The 26900-nt window shown below is 42.0% G+C and overlaps 2 protein-coding genes across 3 annotated transcripts in view; both read right to left on the bottom strand.

Annotated features, from left to right (window-relative positions):
• Nucleotides 1–19500, bottom strand: part of LOC124042667 (growth factor receptor-bound protein 14-like) — a 62755-nt gene extending 43255 nt beyond the window's left edge. Inside the window, exons 1-3 of one of the 2 annotated variants that reach the window (XM_046360752.1) lie at nucleotides 19362–19500; nucleotides 7405–7619; nucleotides 5755–5887 (exon numbers count right to left, since the gene is read on the bottom strand). In XM_046360752.1, the coding sequence (XP_046216708.1) occupies nucleotides 5755–5887; nucleotides 7405–7583 (312 nt within the window). In that variant the 5' untranslated portion in view covers nucleotides 7584–7619; nucleotides 19362–19500. The remainder of the gene's footprint in view (nucleotides 1–5754; nucleotides 5888–7404; nucleotides 7620–19361) is intronic. The other variant, XM_046360758.1, reaches the window with a different exon arrangement.
• A 254-nt stretch (nucleotides 19501–19754) lies between these two features.
• The window catches only part of LOC124042698 (cordon-bleu protein-like 1), a 35443-nt gene continuing 28297 nt past the window's right edge, over nucleotides 19755–26900 (bottom strand). Inside the window, 6 exon segments of the mRNA XM_046360789.1 lie at nucleotides 19755–20289; nucleotides 21655–21961; nucleotides 21963–22273; nucleotides 22275–23014; nucleotides 23154–23239; nucleotides 23337–23598. Coding sequence (XP_046216745.1) covers nucleotides 20233–20289; nucleotides 21655–21961; nucleotides 21963–22273; nucleotides 22275–23014; nucleotides 23154–23239; nucleotides 23337–23598 — 1763 coding nt within the window. The 3' untranslated portion in view covers nucleotides 19755–20232.

Below are 26900 nucleotides of genomic sequence, written 5' to 3' on the forward strand. Positions count from 1 at the left end.
TGACATAACTAGTCAAGACAAACTAGCTTGGTTTGAATCTCCGCCATGTACAGTTGAAGTCGGAAGTTTACATACACTTAGGTTGGAGTCATTAAAACACGTTTTTCAACCACTCCACAAATTTCTTGTTAACAAACTATAGTTTTGACAAGTTGGTTAGGACAATTCCAGTGGTTCAGACGTTAAAAATACAAAGTTGACTGTGCTTTGAAACCACTTTAAAAATTCCAGAAAATTATGTCATGGCTTTAGAAGCTTCTGATAGGCTAAGTGACATCATTTGAGTCAATTGGAGGTGTACCTGTGGATGTATTTCAAGGCCTACCTTCAAACTCAGGGCCTCTTTGCTTGACATCATGGGAAAATCAAAAGAAATCAGCCAAGACCTCAGAAAAAAAATTGTAGACCTCCACAAGTCTGGTTCATCCTTGGGAGCAATTTCCAAATGCCTGAAGGTACCATGTTCATCTGTACAAACAATAGTATGCAACTATAAACACCATGGGACCTCTCAGCTGTCATACCGCTCAGGAAGGAGATGAGTTCTGTCTCCTAGAGATGAACGTACTTTGTTGCTGTAGCTCAGTTGGTAGAGCATGGTGCTTGTAACGCCAGGGTAGTGGGTTCGATCCCCGGGACCACCCATACGTAGAATGTATGCACACATGACTGTAAGTCGCTTTGGATAAAAGCGTCTGCTAAATGGCATATATTATTATATATTATTGCAAAAAGTGCAAATCAATCTCAGAACAACAGCAAAGGACCTTGTGAAGATGCTGGAGGAAACAGGCACAAAAATATCTATATCCACAGTAAAATGAGTCCTACATCGACATAACCTGAATGGCTGCTCAGCAAGGAAGAAGCCACTGCTCCAAATTCGCCATAAAAAAGCCAGACTACGGTTTGCAAATGCACATGGGGACAAAGATCGTACTTTTTGGAGAAATGTTCTCTGGTATGACGAAACAAAAATACAATTGTTTGGCCAGAATGCCCATCGTTATGTTTGGAGGAAAAAGGGGCAGGCTTGCAAGCTGAAGAACTCCATCACAACCGTGAAGCAAGGGGGTGGCAGCATCATGTTGTGGGGGTGAATTTCTGCAGGAGGAACTGGTGCACTTCACAAAACAGATGGCGTCATGAGGCAGGAAAATTATGTGGATGTATTGAAGCAACATCTCAAGTAAAAGCTTGGTTGCAAATGGGTCTCCCAAATGGACAATGACCCCAAGCATACTTCCAAAGTTGTGGAAAATGGCTTAAGGACAACAAAGTCAAGGTATTGGAGTGGCCATCACAAAGCTCTGACCTCAATCCCATAGAAAACTTGTGGGCAGAACTGAAAAAGTGTGTGTGAGCAAGGAAGCCTACAAACCTCATTCAGTTACACCAGCTCTGTCAGGAGGAATGGGCCAAAATTCACCCAACTTATTGTGGGAAGCTTGTAGAAGGCTTCCCGAAACTTTTGACCCAAGTTAAACAATTTAAGGCAATGCTACCAAATACTAATTGAGTGTATGTAAACTTCTGACCCACTGGGAATGTGATGAAAGAAATAAAAGCTGAAATAAATCATCTCTCTCCTATTATTCTGACATTTCACATTCTTAAAATAAAGCTGTGATCCTAACTGACCTAAGTCAGGGAATTCTTACTGGAATTAAAACGTCAGGAATGTTGGAAAACTTGAAATGTTTAAAAGTATTTGGCTAAGGTATATGTAAACTTCCGACTTCAACTGTATATTTCACTAGGTCAGGATATTTAAGCCTCCATATATCCACTCGTTCCATTATATCCATGATATTTGTGATTTCCTTAAGTGCATAAAGGTGATCGTTTGCAGTGAGACTTCCTTCACGGTCCATTGAGGTATTTAAAACCATATTATAATCTCCCAGTATAATAATAGGGTCTTGTATTGCTTGTAGGCTTGATAAATGATTATAAAGTCCATTCGTAAAGTATTCAGACCCCTTGACATTCCACTTTGTTATGTTACAGCCTTGTGAAATAAAATTGAGTAAATAAAACATTCCTCAATCTACTCACAGTGCCCCATAATGGTAAAACAGTTTTTTAGAAATGTTAGCAAAATGTATTACAAATAAACAAAAATCTTATTTACATAAGTATTCAGACCCTTTGCTATGAGACTCAAAATTGAGCTCAAGTGCATTCTGTTTCCATTGATCATCCTTGAGATGTTTCTACAACTTGATTGGAGCCCACCTGTGTTAAATTCAATTGATTGGACATGATTTGGAAAGGCACACAGAGGTCATTTTAAGTTCCCACAGTTGACAGTACATGTCCTCGCCAAACCATGAGGTCGAAGGAATTGTCCGTAGAGCTCTGAGACAGTGTCAAGGCACATACCTGGGGAAGGGTACCAAAACATTTCTGCAGCATTGAAGGTCCCTAAGAACACAGTGGCCGCCATCTTTCTTAAATGGAAGAAGTTTGGAACCACCAAGACTCTTCCTAGAACTGGCCACCCAGCCAAACTGAGCAATCGGGGGAGAAGGGCCTTGGTCAGGGAGGTGACCAAGAACCCGATGGGTCCAGAGTTCATCTGTGGAGATGGGAGAACCTTCCAGAAGGACATACATCTCTGCAGCACTCCACCAACCAGACAGAAACCACTCCTCAGTAAAAGGCATATGACAGCCTTATTGGAGTTTGACAAAAGGCACCTAAAGGACTCTCAGACCATGAGAAACAAGATTCTCTGGTCTAATGAAAACATAATTGAACTCTTTTGTCTGAATGCCAAGCGTCACGTCTGGAGGAAACCTGACACCATCCCTAAAGTGAAGCATGGTGGGGGCAGCATCATACTGTGGGGAGGTTTTTTTCAACAGCAGGGACTGGGAGACTAGTCATGATTGAGGGAACGCTGAACGGAGCAAAGTACAGAGAGATCCTTGATGAAAACCTGTTCCAGAGCTCTCGGGACCTCAGACTGGGGCGAAGGACAAGTCTCGGAATGTCCTTGAGTGGCCCAGCCAGAGCCCAGACTTGAAACCAAATTGAACATCTCTGGAGAGACCTGAAAATACTTGTGCTGCAATGCTCCCCATTAAACCTGGCAGAGCTTGAGAGGATCTGCAGAGAAGAATGGGACAAACTCCCCAAATACAGGTTTGCCAAGCTTGTAGGGTCATACACAAGAAGACTCGGGGCTGGAATCGCTGCCAAAGGTGCTTCAACTAAGTACTGAGTAAAGGGTCTTATATATATTTTTATAAACTAGCAAACTAGTTATACACTTTTTGCTTCTTCATTATGGTGTATTGTTTGTAGATTGAGGGGGGAAACTATTTCATCCATTTTAGAATAAGGCTGTAACCTAACAAAATGTGGAAAAAGTCAAGGGTTCTGAATACCTTCCAAAGGCACTGTATATTCCTTTTAGCCAGGTAAATACTGATCGTCAGTTCTCATTATCTGCTGAGTCATTACAATTATAATTGACTATACTTATATCACCATAATGAAATACAAGTTTAAATTCTATTTATCAAAATATATATGTTTGTAAACTTACCATTAAAAAGCACCATAATGATTGTGTCCATATAGCTATACCATGGAATTCTCACTGCTACTAAGTAAACCTCCAATTGTTCTCCACTATTCCACCTGCTGAAACCTCCCCCCATCCCAAGTTGGGACTGTCGTCCCAGTAACTGTCAGATCACCCCTGTCCACATGTATCCTAGGGCCTTTGAGAGACTGGGACCAATCATTTAAAAAAAAGAGCACACAGTGCCACCCACAGAACAGAAGCAGATTAACTGACAAAAGCATTTCCAATGCGCTCACCTCGATTGCACACACACACACACACACACACACACACACACACACACACACACACACACACACACACACACACACACACACACACACACACACACACACACACACACACACACACACACACACACACACACACACACACACACACACACACACACACACACACACACACACACACACACACACACACACACACACACACACACACACACACACAGTGTGGTCCTTCTGTAGCTCAGTTGGTAGAGCATGGCACTTGTAATGCCAGGGTAGTGGGTTCGATCCCCGGGACCACCCATACGTAGAATGTATGCACACATGACTGTAAGTCGCTTTGGATAAAAGCGTCTGCTAAATGGCATATATTATTATTATATATATTTTTTTATATTGCATATCTTACATTATTTCCACAATGAACTAATAAGATGCTCAATAATGTCAGCAGTTCATATGAAGGAATGTTACCTATAACCAGGATTGGCATTACAAAAATAAAATTTTGGCAAGCAATTATTGTGATTAATCCTGTATTTTCCCCAACATCATTACCCCATAGCAACAGATGTGGGATACAATACACACCACAAGATCAGATGTTCCATCCCCGAGACCAACTCAAGAGAAGACTTGATGTGCTAATGCATATACAGTTGTAGCTGTTTGAGAAGGCATGTCAAATGGAGCAAGAGTGGGGAGATTTGATTAACCAAATGTCAAGTCCTAGCTGATGGCGGTCAGATACACCCCCTTACTTCACACACACACACACACACACACACACACACACACACACACACACACACACACACACACACACACACACACACACACACACACACACACACACACACACACACACACACACACACACACACTTTTCCAAAGCATCAGACCTTGAGATTATTTTGTGCCACCAGGGCAACAATAATTTCCCCTTCTCTGATTGCCCAAGTGTGCCAATTTCCTGCAATTCCACATTTCTCCATGGAGCTGAGAGAACATTTCGCCGTTTTAAAGTAATGTTTCTGCAGTTCTATGCATTTTGCCATGACAAACGCTGTTATTTTACTCAAACACAACAACAAAATCAAAAACTGCTAAATTCATTTTTCTATTCTCCCTGAATGTCTAGCTTTTAGTTTGATGATTGTTAGCCCTCTCGTGATAAATAATTACTTTTGGGTATGTCTATTTAAGGAGAAAATCTACATTTTCACTTTACATTTAAGTGTTACCCAAGCATGCACTGAAAGTTTTTCACTTAGGCACAGGAACGCCATATGATGAGATCAAGCAGAACAGAACCAGGGTCCAGTGAGGAGTGAACGCTGATCCAGTGCCAGCTTTCATCTCCCCCCCCTCATTCACCTTCTTTTTTTTTTCTTTTTAACAGAACTGGTCAAAAGTAGTGCACTATATAGGGAATAGGATGCCATTTGGGATGCAGCGCATGGCAGGGTGAAGGACAGCATGCGTGCCGATACAACACCACCACATAGGCCTACATAAATACTGGGTCACCGACCCTCGTTTGAGCTCTTTGGTTGTACATGTTGTGCCATTAGAACAAGTGCGCTGTTCATTGTAACCGCTATTGCTGATGCAGAATCTAGGTACAAAGTCAGGATCTCACAGTCACATGTTCTTTGGGATTTCTCTGCAGCGTGTGTGCTTTGCATACTCACACAACTGGTTCTGCGTCCTCACGCCCTGCAGTTCTAGACTTTTAGCTCATGCCAAGTATGAGCGAGTCATGCGAGAATTTGAACGTACACGTGTCTTGCGGCTTGGTTTTTTAAAATCTGGCAGAGTGTCGTCCCTTCTAGGATCACATGTAATGCCGGAGGTCTTCCACTGGAAATCATTACAGGGGGACATTGTATTTTCTATTTGTCTGTGTAAAATAAAATATCTGCTCACCTGAGTTGCGCCACTTTTGGTCGAGGGTAATAAACAATCGGAGACAAGGGATGAGACGGTTGAGGGAACGAGTTCTGGGAAAAGGCTTGGAACAGGAGCAGCCAGCAGAGACTCCTCTCCCTCTTCAATTTTCCTGGAGAGAGACAAAGAATAAGTATATAAAACATTATACTGACAACCGCTGAGCTTGACTCTTAACACAAACAATATGCCGTCTGTCGGTCAGTCTTTCCATCTGGAATGAGGAGAGATAGGCATTCATGGTAATGTCATTGCAATGATATATCAGATGTTAGATGCCTGGAGCTTTAGGAGCCTACTGCGAGTCATGGGATCTCCTTAGCCTCTACCTGAGACATCATATATCACTGTCAATACCCAAACTGAAGCATGTGTATTGCCAGAATCTACTGTATACCTCCTAGCTATTGTTAGTGCCTTTGGTGTGAATAATGTCTCTTCTGTACATTCGAGGGGATAAGTAGGACTGAACAGTTGATACTCCCAGACAGACACAGACACGGCTGACCGACAGTGAGACTGTGACTGTGTGTATGTGTGTGTGTGTCCCCGCCAGTCAGAAGACACACCAAGCAGAGGGACAAACTGAATTTTGACTAGACGATAGATTACAATGCACCCTCCACCGCAGCAGTGCGCCGCTTAGAAAGAGCACTTGGAGCCTAGCTCGCTCCAAGTCTGCATAAAGAACATTCGAACTTGACATCATTCAAGACAGAGTTTGGCTACCCTCTATACGTTATAGGCTACACACTGTAGAGCCGGGTCACCCCCGTTCACACATAGTGAATCCACAACGGAAATACTACGATCCTTATGATAATCTGACATGGATTTCTGATTGTGTCTGTATGAGGGAGAGGCCACGATGGCCGCTACGCTGTTGACTTCACAAAAACTCAGCCAGCGTGTCCGTTTAATCAGCACATACAAAAACGAGCAGAAAAAGCAACCCTGTCCGTGTGGGAAAGACCGGCCTGACAAAAGCATCACCACATTTGCCATTAGTATCATGAGAAGATATGAAATTGAGATTTAACATGGTTTATATATGTGAAGGCATTTCACGGTGAAGTCTACACCTGTTGAAATTCAGCACATTTGACAAATACATTTGAGGGCCTTGAATGGTAAAAAGTAGCTCACATTGACATTTCCTTACTGCTATATAAACACACAGCGGTTACTAAGTTACTAATTACAAGCATCAAAGTAACAGGTGTTTGAGTTGAGTCCAGTTCTTTCAGCGTACTCTCAAAATTGGGTAAAACTATTCTCTCGCCGACAGTCGTGCATTTACCGGTACAAAGTCTACGGCAATTGTTCAACTGGGACCTCTGTGCCCTGCTGTTGCCGAATACAAAGGGTGTACTATTCCTCTGTAGGACAGCACATTGTACGAGCGCACTAATCACATATGTTAAATATTAACTTCAAGTCGCGAGTTACAGTATAAAGTAAGATAGATACACTGAGACTTTGAGGAAATCTGGAGATATACCTTACCAACACAAGGCGTGTGTTTTAGACTGTTCATTGAAAACATAACTATGACTAAAAAGAAAAAAATGTGACACTAAATCACATTCATTCACACACCAGCCATTCCAAAGGAGAAATTAATAATACCTATTCCCCTGGCAGACAGCATTCCTGGAGAGCTGGGCATTTGGTGGTTGTAAAGGACCATGGAAAGGGATGAGGGATGGGTTGGAAAAGCAACTCACATTACCCTTCCCTTTCCCAGAAACCCCTGCTTTCTCTCCGAGGCTGCCAGAGGTGTGTACGTCTTCCAGTGTGTTATTCATATCACTCGTGGGGGCCGGCTATATCCAAGGCATCATCTGGAGCAGAGAAAAAGAGACGAGCTGTTGGAATGGAGTGTACGGGGAAGTAGCAGAGTAGAGCACAGTGAGAGGGAGCAAGAGCTGGAAGGGATCCTCTGTCTGCTCACAGCACACAAACAAGCCCCTTCGCAAGGCTCATCTGCTGCCCGTGCGACTGGCCCAGTGGGGCAAAACATGATCCACCACAATAAAGTTATTTTTAACTCAATGACTCGCAAATGAGCCCTGGCTTTGACACAGTGGCGTATTAAAATGCATGCACCAACTCTGGGATTTGTTTTCTCCCCCTGGTTTGGTTGTAGTTGTTAATTCTTCCCTCTATTTCTTTGTTTTTTCCCCCCTCTCCCACTCCCTGGAAAGCAGACTAGCACAGTAAACACACCTGCGCAAAGGGTTGTAAGTCTGTAACTTAGAGAAGCCGTGAGTCCTGGATGGCTACCAGACTGTAATATCAACTGCTTCTTCTGTCACAGACTTCACTTTCAAACTGAGCCCTGTGCTGGACTGGATGAATGTGGAAGCAGAGAGTATCCCAGCCATGATGTAGTGGGCTGTGTAGGTTATGTCATTCTGTGTCAGCCAGCCAAGCATTATGTGGGGGGGGGGTGATAGTTGACGTGATAACATCTATCTGAAAGGTAACGTGTAACAGAGATTGGGCTGAGGCTGAGAGGCTACTGTAGATAATTACATGCAGGCAGTCATCATGGTAACATCCGGTCGCAGTACCAGTTTGCTTAGCTTGCTGAAATCTAGACGGCAGAACTTCATTCTATACAAACCATTGCAAAATGTTTCTAACTCCAATTTCTACTTTATTAGTAAGTAGGCTTGTTGTTGGCTGCTGAGGGTGATAATGTTATGTGCTTCAAAACTGAAAAGTGGCCATTATCTGTATAGGAGCAACATTCCAAAAAGCTACTTAAAATTGCAATAACAAAATGATGGAAAATGCTATTAACCCATTTAATCCCATCGGTCACAATAGTGGAAAGAAATGTTTGTACTTTACAGGCTCTAGAGAAGATCAACAAATGAGTCAAATTATGCATGAGTAAAAAGGTGTCTAGTATTTATTTTTTTAACCTTTATTTTACTAGGCAAGTCAGTTAAGAACAAATTCTTATTTTCAATGACGGCCTAGGAACAGTGGGTTAACTGCCTGTTCAGGGGCAGAACGACAGATTTGCAACTTTTCGGTTACTAGTCCAACGCTCTAACCACTAGGCAGAGAAGTTTAATATGATTTCTCTAATGGTCTCAAGACCACAAGCATAAATGTCCAAGGTGTACTTTTACAGACATATTGGCACCAGAAGTCTGTATTCAACAGCTTTAAAAAACAAATACATTGTTGGCATTTAAAAATATTTTCTATGTAAATATGTTTTAAAAAAGGGTCTAGTTTACAAATGTGCCTTCCATTTTCAATCCATTGAATCAATGGCACTGGAGGTAAATGAACATATCTTAGCAGTGTGACCAATGGTGTGACCAATGGTGTGACCAATTCAGAGGCTCTAACTCATTCATCATAGCAGAGTCTTTATTTTTTTCAGTAGATTGAAGTCGATTTGGGTTGTGGATATACTTCATCAAGATGATCTTACAGACGTTAATCCATTAGCCTCTACATGCTGTATGTTTAAATCAATGATTGACTGTAGAAAGTCATATTTTGTCATTTCAGGGGGGGGGGGGGGGGATTGGCCATGTATAGACCCATAAACTGAATTAGTGTAATAATGTAACAAATATTGAATGTCAGTAAGGTTTGTTTGGCATCTCTTGCACAAGGGAAGACCTGGCTATCAGAGCATTGGGACATAGCCACAGGTGTAAACCTGGTTTGTATGGGTATTTGGGCTGAGATATAAAGGTGTAGAAATAAGGTGTCTGGTTTATATTAATATTGGGACTCAGTCAAAGGTGTAGACCTGGTTTGCGGGAGTACTGGAGCTTAGGTGCAGGGGTATACCTGGTTTACAGTTTATGAGTATCCAGGCTTTGGCACATATTTAGACCTGGCTTAGTTGACTATTGGGGTTCAAGCACAGGTGCAGACTTTGTAGGTATGTAAATTGGAGCTGAATTACAGGTGTACCCTTGTGTGTATAAATATTGGGTCTGAATTGGAGAAGTACACCTATTTTTTTACAATTGGGCCTGACATGTAGCAGTAGACCTGTTAAAACATTAAATAAAATGGAGGTTACACGTGCAGGTGTACACCTGGTCTGTAAGAATATTGGGGCTAAAGTACAACTGTAGACCTTGTTTGTAGGGATGTTGAGGCTTGGGCACAACTGTTTTATATATGAGCATGCCCATGGATGTACCTGCTTTACGAGTAATGGAGTGTAGAAATACACAAGGCTCATATGGCTGGGTCTGGACGGACGGCTATCGAAAATTCAAATCCTCTGGCAACAAGTTTGTGGTAGGAAAAAAATGGTTTAAAATGGGGCACGTGTTATAACACTACTATGAGTTTATCAATGAAATGACTAGCGTATACAGGTCAGAGATTACAGGACTAAGATATGCAAATAACAGGGTTTGGGTGTGCAGCAATTAGTTCCATATGTTACTGTTGGTGACTTGGGGAATAGAGGCCTAAGGAAAGTGGCCCGAGGAGTATTGGAAAAGGAACTGGAGTCTATGAGTACCATATAGGGCATTTAGGGCTATGATATGGGTATATCGGTACTTGATTGTATCAATATTAGGGAATTGGCATGTGGGGGTTAGGGTCAGGGCATGGGGTGTGTGGCTAATTGGGTTTAGGTGTGTGGGTAAGTGGGCTGTGGTATATAGATATTGGGGCTGAGGAATTGGGGTCAATGTATGTTCATTGTATTATAAGCACATCACAATTGTGGCCGAAAATATAACTTTTTTTTCTCTTTTTAACATGCTTTTCAATATTTTGTGAAAATACAAATCTATGGATTACATGTTAGGATTACTAATGGCTAGGGTAGGTTACTTTCTAAATGTAATCCGTTACAGTAACTCATGTTTTATTTAACTATGCAAGTCAGTTAAGAACAAATTAATATTTTCAATGACGACCTAGGAACAGTGTAACCCACTGGGGCAGAAGGACAGATTTTTACTTCGTCAGCACGGGGATTCGATCCAGCAACCTTTCGGTTACTGGCCCAACGATCTAACCACTAGGCTACTTGCCGTTACATGTCCAAAATTGTAATCAGTAACATAACTTTTGGATTACCCAAGCTCAGTAACGTAATTGGATTACTTTTATTTTATTACTTTCCCCTTGAGGAGACAAAATGTATATTGAACAACATCTATTGCAGGATAAAGCAATGTTAGAGTTTACATAGCTGGCCATGAATGTATGTTGCATTTTACTTTATGGGTTGGTTATGTAGGCTTCTTATATCCCACTCTTTTCTACTACAGATACTAATACAATTAGACTATATCTTCACCAAAGTCGGTCAAATCTCCAGTCATTCCAGTTGATTTAATACCCCTTGATTTTCAGGAAAAGGATTGTGAAATATAGCTTAGCCCAAAATTACCTGAGCATAACTCAAACTAAAAGCTCATTAGCCTACTCTGTTAATGATTTTGTTGTCATGGAGGACTGATTGGTGTCATTGCGTCGTGTTGAAAAATAAATGCTGCTCTCATGGAATCGCATGCTTTGAGCACTACCGATAAGTGCTATTTGCATGTGAAAGATGAATGCCGTATGCTGCATTTTCTATAGGACTATTAACTTTTTTTGTTGGTGTCACCTTGATATCTCAACAATTTGCAGATGTTTAAGTCTATGTTAAGTCTGTTTAAGCATGTGTCTGTTAGGCCTGTTTTTTATATATATTTTTTTATCAGCACGAACTAGATTGAGCAATAAAAGCCCTACTTGTGGCCTTCATAAATTAAAACTTGTTTTTGACAGTATGTGGAAGCACAATGCCACAGAGGAAGGGAGGAAATCCCTCAAACTTTTATCCACACTATGCGGTGGTTGCAAGAGCACAATTCTAACTGGCTGTCCGCTGGTCGAAAAACATTTGGGTTAAAATACACATATAAACTGAGTGTACAAAATATTGAGGACACCTGCTCTTCCTATGACAAATTGACCAGGTGAAAGCTATGATCTATTATTGAGGTAACCTGTTAAATCCACTTCAAATCAGTGTAGATGAAGGGGAGGAGACCGGTTAAAAGAAGGATTTTTAAGCATTGAGACATGGATTGTATATGTGTGCCATTCAGAGGATGAATGGGCAAGATAAAAGATTTATGTGCCTTTGAATGGGGTATGGTAATAGGTGCCAGGTGCACCAGTTTGTGTCAAGAACTGCAACGCTGCTGGGGTTTTCAAGCTCAACAGTTTCCCGTGTGTATGAAGAATGGTCCACCACCCAAAGGACATCCAGCCAACACAATATTAAAGTGTTCTTAATGTTTTGTAAACTCAGTGTACATTTGTGAACAGCCATCCACAACAACCACAATCTAAGGTGCAAATGGCTAAATGAGAGAGCAGCACTGTGATTCACATCACTGCGCTACTGTTTGTAGATTTCAATAATAAGTGTTATCCGTAGCGCACGTAGGCTACACCACTGCTGTTGTCCTTACCTCCAAGAGTTTATTCAAGTTGGATAATCATTGGATGCAGTCAGGGCCATTGGAAGATAATAGCTTGAACTGTAGCCTACAAAAGCCTACTCTTTTCACGCAATCCTTCAAAAGGCATTCGGTGTGTCATCACAGTGGTCTCTGACTTGTGGTCAGATTCGCTCAGGCGGAACAAACTTACATTTGTGCCTTTTTTCAATGTTGATTCGAAAAAACAGGAGTCAAATATTTATTGCAAACATACATTATGAATTTAAAAGTAATCCTAGAAGTATTACAATATTTTTGCTGATAAAGTAACAGATTACACCCCCCCCCATGTATTCGGTAAATTCCAAGGGGAATTTGGTTACATGTCCCACTACCTGAATATCACTTGTTTTGATTAAATATAAGTCATGTTCTGCTTTTTCTTATCACTCGATTCTAGGATTCAAATGGCCCATCAGTGTCTTTTCACAGATAACAAAACAAGCACTAAAGGCTTTTCTTGAGAAGGACACTGAGCATCTTTTCCCAGAACATGTCTCACCCTGAAGAGGCTCCTGTGTCTCAGTGTGCTTCCCAAATGGAAACCTAGTCCCCATAGTGCGCTACTTTTGACCACAGCCCTCAGGGTCCTCAGTTGTTTTAGCAGCCCCCTAGCAATTCAGCCAGATCTGTATGAAAGGGAGCTGTGTGCCTCCAGTAATGCACTCCCAGTGTAAAGGAGCCCGAGCTAACAGCACTGTCACAATAACACAGCTCCACCTGGCTTAGGTTACCTTTTCACTTTAGACACACCATCATAAGAAAGGCCCCCTCTTTGGAGAGCACCACTGACAAAGCACGACACACACACAAACAACAGGAAACAATAAAATAAATGACATGCTGAAGTCTCTGTAAAGGTGAATGTAAACAGTCCCATGCTTATTCATCCAATGCATAAGCAGTACGTAAGTAGCCTTGCAAAAGCCTTGTGCGAGCCGGAATGGCTCATAGGGTAGGAGCCTCCCGTTTCTGTAGTGTGTAGCAGCTTGATGTACAAGTATACCCCCTGGACAGGACGCAAGTCTATTGCATTAGTGGCACAATAGTGAATTAGCGCAGTAGTGTGTGTGTGTGTGTGTGCGCATCAGAGAGAGCGCAGACAGTCAGAAAAGTAAGTCAAAAAGACAGTAAGAGACAGACTAGTCAAACAATCCAACTGGGGTCCTACAAAAGCAAAGTCTGTGACAAGGACAGGGCAGAGCAGAATGAGCTGTCCAAAAATAACCCTGGCCTGAAACATATTCTTCGGCTATCAGTCAATGCAAATGCTTTCCAATTGTCCCCCAGTGGCATTTTGTAAATGACGGATCTCTATGGCAAGACGCATCATTCACCCAAATTTGGTCAAAATCGGGCCAGTGGTTTCAAAGATATCGCATGGGTTCGCTAGACTCATATCCCTGAGCATGTGTACCAAATGTCACCACTCAGAGTCAAACAGATCAATAGATATAAATGTGCCCATTATTGCGCCACCGTGTGGTCGATATTAAATGTTCTTACATATGTCGAGTCTTGATAGTACTTGCAACGTGTACCAAATTGTGTTACAATACAAATATCATTTTACTTAACTAGGCAAGTCAGTTATGAACAAATTCTTATTTACAATGAAGGCCTACCCCGGCCTCCCCTAACCCAGACATCGTTGGGCCAATTGTGCACCGCCCTATGGGACTCCCGATCACGGCCAGCTGTGATCTAGCACTGAGATGCAGTGCCTTAAGACTGCTGCGCTACTCGGGATCCTTGGTTTATATGCATTTATGTGCCAGACCACGCCCAGGTGTTTATTGGTCAAAAGCAGCCATGTTGTTTTAGGTACTAGTCTGGGAAATTTTGTATTGAGAGACTTTTTTCCATAGATGCCACATATCAAGTTTTGTGCAGATCGGTCCCAGAAGAGTAGCATTTTAAGTATTTTTCACAAAATTCTAAATGGCAGACCTCATCAGTCCCTGAGGCAAATGTGTTCCTTGTCCAGAATTTCATGACTAAGTCAAACGAGGTGAGGGGCGGGACATTTCAAAGTTTGTATTTATAGCGCCACCATCTGACCAATCATTGTAATTTTGTAAAAGCCAAATCTTTATGGCAAGGAGCATCATTGACCCAAGTTGTCAAAATCGGGACAGTGCTGTCAGATATCACGAGTGACTAACGAACGTACGAACAAATGTACGGACGGAGACAGATTCACAGTCCCTTCTCCAATTTCATTGTGGGGGACAACAATAGCTGGTGAAATCCTAAGTACATTCTAGCCTGCGTGGATTATGTATGAGGAGTAATGGTTGAGTAAGATGTTGAGCACTTGTAAATTAACGGAAAGATCACAGGCCAATCATAGAGTAGCAGTGGCACCCGTTTTGTCCCTTAACCTAGGATCTAAATTGTTGTCGTCATTGCACACACAGTACATGCACGGAAACAAAGCCATATTAGTGCTGTCTCCCAGAGGTCATATTGCATTCTCATACATTCAGCAGCCCCACAAAGTGATCCCCTCTCAGGACTCGATCCAACACGAAGACTGTCCACAGCATTAGCCTGGCCTTGTTAGAACAGTCTGCCCTGTCTAGCCTACACCCCAGGTTGGGAAAAACAGTGACTTCTCAATGGTTTCTATTTGGAGCTAAGGATAGAGCTTAGCATTGCTAGATCAACACTGTTATGTACTGTCATTATACGAGTAGTGCTGCTCGTTTCCTAGTCGATTGTTCTTACTGAGTATCCTAGTCCCACCCTCCTCACCTAATATTCATGAGTTACATGGGGAGCGCAGGTGAGCTGCAATTCGTGCTACAGTAGGTTGGAAATCACAGATAATTTCGTAGGGAAAATATAAGCTTGCAAAGACAAACAAAGCCTAGGTGTCTTTCATCAAGGTGGTGTAGTTTACGTTGTAGCTGAAGAAACAGGAACGGGTCTGGACTCATAGTGTGACTGACGTCAACATATGATCTAGCCCCTCGACTATGTTCTCGTTAGGATATGAAGTAAATAAGCAAACATTATCCTCATAATCATCATTAATTATTAGTCTCTGGAGCAGCATACTCTGCACATGCAAGTGGTACTGTGCTTATGGAAAGTGCAGAAACAGCTATTCTTAGACTGTTACGTAGAAACATAATTACGCATTAGAAAAACAGCACGTAACACACAGACTCTCACCCCAATTTGACTTTTACAGCACAACTTACTAAGCAGTCTGACCCCACATGCTCCCCAGTTCCAGCTGGCTACACTACATCAGCTGCTCTAACGGAGGACCTCGTAGAATTCAAATACCTTTCTAATGCTTCATCCTCTGTTGACGCAGAAAAGGGGAAAGCTATAATACCCCAATCTATCATTTCTTGGAGTCCCGGTTTGATGATTAGAGAGAAATGTTGTATGAGCCATTATGTGTATGACTGAGTAGCCAAAACACCTCATGCTGTTAGCTGCTAGCAATAGACAAAACCCTGTGACAAAAAAAAAAGATTTAGGAAACTTGGCTGTTTTGCTCCAACTCAAGAAGTGCCAAAGCTAAAAGCAGAAGAATACTATTCTCGATCCAACAGGCAGATTACAGTAATTTAATGTGAAATATAATATTATGTGATATACTCTAATGTTACCGACTTCCAAATTTGTCATGTCTACAGTATGTAGGCAACACTGAAATTACTACTGTAAAGTAATGTAACTACTGGGAGGGGACACAAAGAGAGAGAGGAAGAGAGAGCAGGAAAGAGAGAGAGAGTCAGATTCTCTACACATTACTGTCTGCAATTGACATATCAAATACCACCAAGATTTTTGAGGGATTGTCCGCTTCTTTTTGTCCATCTCTGGTGAATTCTATCCCGAGTCGGGGCAGATGAAGAACTACAGAAAGAAATCTGGCACAACACATCCAGTACCAATGATGTCATGAATATTGTCATGCTTCTTGGATATAATCTAAATAACAGGACCACTCCACACCTGTGATTTGCCAACGTTGACCGTTACTATTGAATAACTCGGTACGGTCTTTTTTCCAGATATAGTTTTACACAAAGTTCTGAAAATACTCCCAAATTAGTAGATAAGACTTTGGCCTGAAAGTATTTTCTCAGTAGATTAGTACAATAAAAGAGTGACACTTAAAAGTGAAGAACACTCAATAATAACTGATATAATACATTTTTAAGTATAGCACCTAATAATGTATAAAAGCAACTTAAATTGCTTTACAAATCCCTTCTGAAAACAGGGAAAAGACAGCTAAATTCACTGATCCCGGATTTACTGACATGCATGGATAACAGATTTGCCAAAAGAGGCAAAACATTATTTTTTTTACCAATGTAGGCAGTTCTTTAAAACTGTAATCCTACTCTTAAAAGGATAATCCATGTGGAAAGATTTGAATAGTATTTCAATGGTGTTTTCAAAAAGTACACATTCTGTCTGTTACAGGTGTGATACTGTAACTATACAATACAAGCTTGACTGGTATGCACATCAATGTAAACAGAACCGCATATTTAGTAGGGTTGGACGGTATCCAGATTTACATGCCTTCATACTGTTCCTGTACCATACCAGGGTATACGGTATTACCGGCAGCGCACACAAGAGTTCTTTTTTTTATGCTATCAAGTACTTGCTATTTCCCATAGCAGACGCTAGGTAAATGCTAACAGACGCAAGCAAACAAACTAAATGCAAGGACAGATAACCCAGCACATAAAGTTATACAACTATCTCAGAAGGCCACCCACACTTAATCCTGGAGGGGATTGATGGTCTCTGCTGTAACCAAGAAACTTCCTCTTGAAAGCTAGCCACCTATTGCTAGCAAGTTAGCAAAACAAATGCATAACTGGAGCCCTGAGCTGGAGGAAATCTATTTGGCACTTAGATAGTAAACTTGTAGTTATAAGACATTTATCTGGCAAACATTAGTAGTGAACTTCAAGTGTAACTTGATCACCTCTCTTGTGCTGCTCAACTCGAAACATAATTTTGCTCCATGCGCTCTTTGTAAACGAGCATACCATGTGACTAGCTCAATTGACTTATTGTGAATAAAAAATACAAATAAAACGACACTATAGAAAAATCATAGTCAGTATTTCAAAATACCCCGGTATCCGGTCCAAGCCAAATATTTAGCGATACAGTCTTAAATTATTATTATTTTAATTAGCTAAATCCATCAGTTGAGCAAACTGGCATCTGTAAAAAATAAAAATAAAACTTTCTCAGTAAATAAAAATGTTCAGCTGGATCCACTTCAGGGGACTATCACATCATGCCCTCTTATTCCACTGCATGAACTCAGGCATTCAAAAAGACAGGCAAAATACCCAAGAGCATAATAAATTACAGGCTGTAATTTTCAGCCTACAATAGTACACTCAGACTGCCTGGTGTCCTCAACTACTCTCAATACTGTATATTCAGAGATATCGCTGCTCATTATAATGAAAGATTAACATGCATCTGTCGAGCACACACTCTTTGCAACTCTAGGAGAAAATACTTGAAAACGTGTAGATAACATTTGCTAAATCTGTTACAGCATAGCCTGTTCCCTGAGTGTACAAAAGCTCTAGGCTGAAGAGCTTTTAGCCTCTGAGTGTTTTGCAGGAGATAGGCCCTAAGTGGATATTTTAGAGGTCTCCTTATCAAACTACTAAAAATACACACCCATTCTTGAAGAATTTTATATGAGGCAATAACCTGCAATGAATTTCAAACCTAGTCAGGGTTAGGAAGCAAAATGGTTAAAAAATAATTAAAAAATATCATTATTTAATTCCTAACAGCTATGCACCAACGTGATCATGCCTCTTTAAAACTTACTACCTTCAAGACCAAAAGCAAAGACATGGTGCTACAATTTAATAATTATATTTGACCAATAACAGCTTGACATTTAAGTCATACATTATAAATAATTTAACATTTGTACATAAATATTTTACACATTTAGTCATGGTCAGTTAAGTGCTATAATAGGATACTATTGTTTTTACTTTAGTGACGGTTAGGTGACTGCACCCTATATGGCCTTGTGCTCTAATAATGACAAGTAGGCTAGGCCATATGGATTTCAATGTTGAGCCATGACTCGGTAGGTTCATACAAACAGCCAGATGGCAGTAGTATGGTATTGAAGTGACATATTACGGTAGTCTGTGTGAAATAAAGCGCTATAATAGTCTATTTGTAATATTCATCATGACAAAGTTGTAGTTTATCGGTTTGTTTTTGCTGAAAATTGTTGAAATTAGGTTTTGAATTGTGAATGTATAATGAAGGGTTACAGGCTTTAGTTGTATTTTCCCATAACCTTTCAATTTCCATTTAAGATGCAATATGCAGAAATCGCTCCGCCATTTACTGGTTGCGAAAATTCGATTTGTCCGCCTAAATTCAGTTTATGTGCCAAAACAAGTAGTCATTGTGTAGAGAATGCTTGTACCGTCTAAACCGCTGTGATATACAATATTTTGGGTTATGTAAAATGTATTTTCAGCTGTTTGATGCTGGTTTACAAAACCGAAAGTAAATGACGCAAAAACTAAAAACATTAAAGGGGGGGGTCATGAAGGAAACAATAGTATACTGGGCGGTGGAAGGGCTGCAGGAATGCCCACATGCAGGAACGTCCGAATTGTGGGCTGCAGTTGCACACTGTAGATTCTTAGACTTGTTATCAATTAAAATGATAGATCTATAACTCAATTTCTATGTTCATTTGGTCCGGTTGCCAAAAAAGTGACATTGTAGCTTTTAAAAGGCTACATTATTTCACTTCAGCCTCTTATGACATAGACAAGACAGGTAGGCTGCACGTGTTTTAGCCTTACGGTCACAATAACATGCATGACACACATCGTCTGTCAGAAAATAAGATTACGAGTCAACATATTCGAAGGACATCTAAAAACACAATGGATAGGTCGAGGACACCATGTAACCATCGACATTAACATAATTACACAGTAGGCTAGCTATACTCTTTATCGGTATAACTCAAACAATTAGCCTATGCCAGAGCTCCCTAGAACATGGTTTATTGCAACATAATACCTGCGGCTCGCTGAAATAGCACTGTTACTGCATATCGCTTCCTCTCTCGTCTTCATCCCTGTCTTTGAGGTGTTTGCTCATCTCGTCCACGCGTTCTCCCTAGACAGGTGTTTATATTTACGTATGCGTTACGTCATGCACAGCCCTCACGTTTTACCTGAGAGGGGTCTGGCGCTGAGATCCGGACTGAAAAATGGTTCAATCTTGTAGAGAGAAGAATCAGCTTACTTTTTATGGGATGTTGTTTTGTACCGTTTAATTGTAGTTGTAGAAGCATGCTTCGTTTCAGTTACGGGACCTTTTGTACTTTTAATAACATGAATTGTCTAGTGTATATGATTTTGTTGCAATTAGTGTTTAAGTCATTCAGATAATAGTCAGTGAGATACACTCTTTGATTGTCAATAGTTTAATATGCTGTGAATGTAACTTTAATTCATAACAGAGAAATACTTTACATACCAGTGTATGTCCGGGCACAGCTTTATCAAAACCAAATGAGTAACATAAAATAAAATAAATGGACTGAAGAATTTATAAGTACCACTTTCAGGTCAGTCCAATTATTGACCTCTTCAAAATGGTAGACAGTACTAAATAGGCTACTGTATTTTCTCAATGAAAATTACAACTCAATATTAAAACTAATAATATACATATTTGTTGGCAAAATAAGACAGCTGAAAAGTCCAATATGAATCAAATTTCAAACACAATTGGGAATAATACATACAATTATTTCATAACATCAAAATTATATGTGGAGGACATAAATTACTGTATCTCATAACAAAACAGAAAAAGTAGTCTTCTACAGTGTGTAGGTTGTTGTTAAGACTAGCAACCAAGGTCTTAAAACTATCAAACAGTTTTATTCCTCTTTCCTGGGCTCAGGCACTGACAGACTCGAGGGCAGGACATCAGGCTCCTGAAAATACAACAAAAATAAGAAGAGGGAACTTGAAACTTAATGCAATTATACATACTACATTAATGTAGTCTGAGAAGGACAAAGGTTTGGAGCTTCAGGGAAGGGGACAGCCAGTGACATGGCTGTTCAGATGGCAGGCCAGAGTGACGCTGAGCAACGCCTCAGTACGTGTGGAAAGGAGCTGAGAAGCAAAGGATCATTAGAGACATCTACAGTAAGCACTAGACTGTCACATAACATGGTGTTAAGTGGTGAGGGAGTGTCATATTACAGTAAGCAGTCTATGACACTGTCGCAGTCCCTCCCCACTGTCACATATTATGTGACAGTCTAGTCCTTACTGTAGATGCCTCTGACCCTTTGCTTCTCAGCTCCTCTCCACACGTACTGAGGCGCCGCCCAGGGTCTTTCTGGCCTGCCATCTGAACAGTTATGTCATTGGCTGGGACACTGCACGGGTCCCCCACTCCCTGGAGCTCCAAGCCTTTGTCCTTCACCCAATCGCTATTGTCACTGCCCTGTGCTCAGCGGAGAAGACACAATGTACACAATCAATCATGACTCAGAACTGAGTGTGCCAGTCAATACAGAGAAACTCGAAAGAAGACACTGCTGTACCTGCTTTAGATACATCAACCACCAGTACACCACGGTATAGGCCTGGTACAGAGAGTCCTTCAGGAATAACTATGGTAAAAGAAATGCGCTCAGGCTATTCACAAGGAGATACAAAGTGTGGCTCCCCAAGGACGGGCACATCATTGACACGCAGGCACACCGGCCCAGTCTCTGATGGAGGGGACGTGTCATAGGTCAAGGTGTCTAAGAGGTGGGATAAGAGAACACACACCCAACCTAGAAACAAAAGCTCATTGTAGTGTGCTAATTCCATTGAGAGAAAATTGTATATACATTCTCAGAGGAGTACACCTCCCCTTTCCTGTGTTATTCAAAAGTCTCAAAGCTGACCCTAGAGGACATGGGAAAACAGCAGACTGAAGAGTTCATCTGAGGGTAGTCAAATGTTTAAAGATAGCACAGACAGTGAAACATGGATCACTTTTAATTCATCTTGTGAAGAGAGATTCAATTCTCCTGCAAAGTATTTTTAAAGGTAGTCCTATGCTTTGAACTTCAATACAAGTATCAAAGCAATCAACATTTGAGCCTCTGAATTTTAAGGGAAAAGCAACTTTCATTGAGTTGCGAAGATACACTATCCTGGTTTAGAAATTAATTGAATTGATAAATATACAGATTCCCACTGTATGTTCTGATATAGAGAATATAATAGTCCCTGGTCAGCTCATTGGATGGCTTCTAATTGAAAGAACATGACACAAAACATCTGCAACTACTCACCTTATCCCCATCTGTTCCTTTAGGATCTTTAACAAAAAAGCTGCTTGTGATTGGGTAGAATGGTGGCGAGCAAGGAGATGGTGAGGTGGACCCAGTGGATAAGGACTGGGACCTTTTGACTGCCGAAGATACAGCTTGGGCAAAGCGGGATGGGGTAGTAGGAGAGTAGGGTTTGGGAGCAGTAAAACTCCTCAATTTCTCCAGGCTCAGTCCTGGGGATGGGGGCGCCCTGACGGGACTGGGCCGTGGAGGGGGCACACTTCTGCTCTCTTCCTCCTTTGGACTCAGCTCCACCTCAACGATCTCAGCGCCCTCTGATGTCTCCTCGTCCCACTGCACCGGAGGAGGAGGAGGGGGGGAAGCTGCCCCCTACTGGCTGCAGGGCCTGCCCTGCTGCTGCCACTACACTGCCTGGAGCCTCCCTCTGGCCAGCGTCAGGACTGGCACTCAAACGTTTCACTGCAGCCGAGGTAACGTAAAACCCAGGTGTTCTTTTGTGCTGTGGCAAGCGGAAAGAGCCAGGCTTGGGTTTAGTTGCGGGTGGAATTCTCATCTCCTTGACCTCTGCTATGGAGCCTGCTTGGTCTCCACCACTAGCAGGGGATGGAATCTTGTCATCTCTTGCAATAATTATTGTCGTCGGTGTTGAGGGGGGAGTGAATAGACTCGATCAGGTTGCCATTTACAGTGCTCACACTAGTAGTAGTGCTGTGGACTTGCTGAGACTGATAGTCTTCCCGAGGTACAGTAGACGGCAGCTCTGTCTGTTGTGTTCTGACCTGTAGCTGCTCAGCCTCTTTGAGTTCAAGTGAACCAATATCTACTTCCTTCTCTAGAGCCACATAAGGGGACTCCAACGTTAGCTCTACCTCAAAGTATCTCAGTTTCTCCAGAGTCTTCTGAGGCACGATAGTGTACGTAGTCATCCCCACCTTGGGGATGTAGTCCCTGGTCAGCTCATTGGATGGCTTCGGTGGTGCCGGGGCACTTTGAGTGGATGTTTGGTCCTGACGGGCTGCTGAGGAAGGAGATAAGGCAGGTGTGATGGGTTCAGTGGTCAGCAGCTTCTCTGTGGATGTGGACATGTCCCTCTTCTGGACCACCGCTCCAGAGGTAGAGGCTTTGGCAGGGAGACAGGGGGTGCTGGTGGCCGCTGGTGGTTCATCACAGGAGGGGTCAGTGTCCAGTTGATCGGAGGCCTGTGTTCCTGTGCTCTGTGTCACTGGCTGGGCTGCTGGTGGGCTGATAGTAGGAGAGCTCTCAGTACTACATTCACCTTTGGCCCTATCTTGTGTTGTGGAATCTTCACATGGCAAACCTGTCTGGTCACTTATTTCCTCTGCTTGGCATGGAGGGCTTTCTGGAGAACATAAAAAACATGATTTAGTACAAAGTAGACATGGATTTTGCCACATTGCTTCTAAAGCTATAGCATTACATCCATAGTTAACGCATTAGGAACTTGATGTATTTGAATTCATCACTACTTGTAAACCTACCAGCACCTTCTGTTTCAGATGCGTCCATCCCCACACTCAGCATGGGAACCGTGCACTCAGCGTTGTTCACCATGCTGTGGACTAGTCTGTCAAAAACAGGAGTTAAGAAAAGCAATGCAAAAAACCGAAGTCAAAGATGCACTACTTCATTCATAATGTAGGACTAACTGCTAGAGTTCGTACTTGCCATCTGAGGACAGATCACAAGACTGATCTTCCCCCGCTGGGCACTCGCTCTCAGACAGTGGGGAGGTCTCCATCTCAGCATGTGGGGCGTCCGGGGATGGAGAGAGACCCTCGGTTCTCTCAGAGTCCACGGAGATGTCTGCTGTTGACAGGTTAAGGCTGCTGTCGTCCTCCTGGACATCACTCATAGAGTCTAGGATCACAGAGGCAGTGGTCTCCTCCTGCTCCACGATCTCTTCCAGTGTAGTAGGTTGGCCACCTGCGGCACAACAGGATGGAGATGACAAAGGACAGAGTGAAAAGGAAGCCTGTACAGAATAAAAAAATATACCAAAACATGCATCCAGTTTGCAACAAGGAACTAAAGTAATACTGAAAAAAAAACATGGCAAAGCAATTAACTTTGTCCTGAACGCAAAGTTATGTTTGGGGCAAATCCAATATAACACATTACTACTCTCCATATTTTCAAGCTTAGTGGTTATGGGTATGCTTGTAATCGTTAAGGACTGGGGAGTTTCAGGATTAAAAAGAAACAGAATGGAGCTAAGCACAGGCAAAATCTTAGATAAAAAACCTGTTAGTCTGCTTTCCACCAGACACTGGGAGATGAATTTCCCTTTCAACAGGACAATAATGAAAAACAAGGCCAAATCTACACTGGAGATGCTTACCAAGAAGACAGTGAATGTTCCTGAGTGGCTGAGACACAGTTTTGACTTAAATCTACATAATACTCTTGTGGCAAGACCTGCAAATTGTTGCCTCGAAATGATCAACAACCAATTTGACAGAGATTGAAGAATTTTGAAAAGCATAAATGGGCAAATGTTGCACAATCCAGGTGTGGGAAGCTCTTAGAGACTTACCCAGAAAGACTCAGAGCTGTAATTGCTGCCAAAGCTGCTTCTATAAAGTATTGACTCAGGTGTGTGAATACTTACAGTACCGTGAAAAGGTATTTGCCCCATTTAAAATGCTCTACCTTTGCAAATGTTTGATACTGAATGTTGTCAGATCTTCACCAAAATATATAATATTAGACAAAGGGAACCTGAGTGAACAAATAACGCTACAATTACAGTACATACTCATTTTGTTTATTATTTCATAAACAAAGTTATGCAACACCCAATGCCCCGGTCTGAAAAAGTAATTACCCCTTCCACTCAATAACAGGTTGTGCCACCTTTAGCTGCAATGACTCCAACCAAACGCTTCCTGTAGTTGTAGATCAGTCTCATGTCACTGTGGAAGAATTTCAGCCTACTCTTCCATGCAGAACTGCTTTAACTCGGCAACATTTGTGGGTTTTCAAGCACGAGCTGCTCGTTTCAAGTCCTGCCACAACATCTCAATTGGGATTAGGGCTGGACTTTAACTAGGCCATTCCAAAACTATTTTTGTTTTTGCTTTTTAGCCATTTTCGTGTAGACTTGTGTGTTTTGGATCATTGTCTTGCTGCATGACCCAGCTGCGTTTCAGCTTCAGCTCACAGACGGATGGCCTGACATTCTCCTGTAGGATTCTCTGATACAGAGCAGAATGCATGGTTCCTTCTATTAAGGCAAGTCATCCAGGTCCTGAGACAGCAAAGCATCACCAAACCATCACACTACCACTACCATGCTTGACCGTTGGTATGAGGTTCTTACTGTAGAATGCAGTGTTTGGTTTTCACCAAGCATAATGGGACCCATGTCGTTCAAAAGGTTTTAACTTTGGACTCATCTGTCCATAGAACATTCTTCCAAGAGTCTTGATGATCATCCAGGTGGTGCCTCCAGGTGATTTTTAACAAACTTGAGTCAACTTTTTGGACAAGATGGGTCTCATGTCAGGCAAATATAGACATCGGCCCGATGTCTAGTGTAACGCAGATGTGCAAAACCGATGTCAAAGCTGACGTACCTACGTTATATTAGGTATGCACATGACGTAATGACGCCATGTAAAATTTTGCACAACACAGCATTCCTAACCTAGCCCACAATGTCTGCCGTGTGGATCGAGCAGTCAACAAGTCGAGCAGTCATTTGAAAGAGTAAGAACATTTCAGCAAGACAACCAAAACGTCAAGATAATGAAATTCATTGCACTTGACAATCAACTGTCGTGTCGTGGGTGATGTTTGCTTTCGCCGACTAGTCGAGCACCGGTACACACAATAAAGTGCGCTATTTTTCAGATGTTGCCCTACCGGAGTTACACAGTAGTGGCGTCACTGCCATTAGCTTCACGACTGACATTTGGACCAGCAATATCAGCCCCATGAGCATGCGGAGTCTGACAGCACAGTGGGTCGTTGAGGAGTTCGTACTGAGGAAGGTCATATTGCATGCTCATGAATGTGCTGGTTGTCATACCTCTGCTGACATTTCAATAGCATTTGTGGACATGTTTGAAACATGAACACACCAGTGTGCTCCATTCGAACAACTGATTTGAGAAAGAATCTCAGCAACTGCGCTTGCAGCAGACGTGATACCCTCTGTCATGGCATTGAAACGCCTGCTCAACAAAACTGCCGACACAGGCTGTGAACAATTCAGTGGCATTCTCTCTTTATTGTGTCACCACCATGCTCGATGCTATGTACCAAGACCGCTACTTCGATGCAGACAAGAAACAGGGTTTACGTGTAATGTTACATACACAGTTGGAGAAGATGGAAATGGGCACAGTGACAGTGCGCACAGAGGAAGAGAGGCTGCGGACAGACAGAGCTGAAACTTCACTGCTTGGCATGTTTGATGAAATCCTGGTTGAGAATGAAACGATTGAACAAATAAACAAGGAAACAGCACAGCAAGTAAGTGAAGGAAATAGGTTTTGATTATGTTTTACTGGTAATGCGGACATAAGTAAATTCCCCCCAAAATATATTTTTGGACAGTGTGGTGTGTGTAACCTTTATTTAACTAGGCAAGTCAGTTAAGAACAAAATCTTAATTACAATGAAGGCCTACCCCGGTCAAACCCGGACGACGCTGGACCAATTGTGCACCGCCCTATGGGACTCCCAAACACAGCTGGATGTGATACAGTCTGAATTCGAACCAGGGACTGTAGTGACACCTCATGCACTGAGATGCAGTGCCTTAGACCGCTGCGTCCATGTGTGTGTGTAGACTATTTAAAATGTACTAGAATGCATAAAAGGCCGCTAAAATGTTAAATATTGGTTAAATCGTTTTTTTGTCAAGGAAAATATTGGTATTGGCTAAAAATGTCACTAATTACTAAAAATGTCACTAATTACTAGTGTCACTTTCACAATCACACAACAGCGAACATAATATTATTGTGTTCGGGATACTTCAGACAAGTGAATTGGGCTTAATGAAGACATCTAGCATCTCATATTCCACTCTAGTTCTTCCCTCGGCACTTCAAGGCCATCACAGGGAAACAGAGAGCAGAAGGAACATTCAGCAGGCTGGTTATACAAAAGCTGAGACTCCTCACTGTGCAGTCTGATGTCGAACTGAAATGAACAGCCGTGGGACGTCAGGGAGAGACATCCAGAATCGGGGCTTGATCTTTCTCTGCGAAGTCGAT

The sequence above is a fragment of the Oncorhynchus gorbuscha genome, linkage group LG01, assembly GCF_021184085.1.
Source record: "Oncorhynchus gorbuscha isolate QuinsamMale2020 ecotype Even-year linkage group LG01, OgorEven_v1.0, whole genome shotgun sequence".
NCBI lineage: Eukaryota > Metazoa > Chordata > Actinopteri > Salmoniformes > Salmonidae > Oncorhynchus > Oncorhynchus gorbuscha.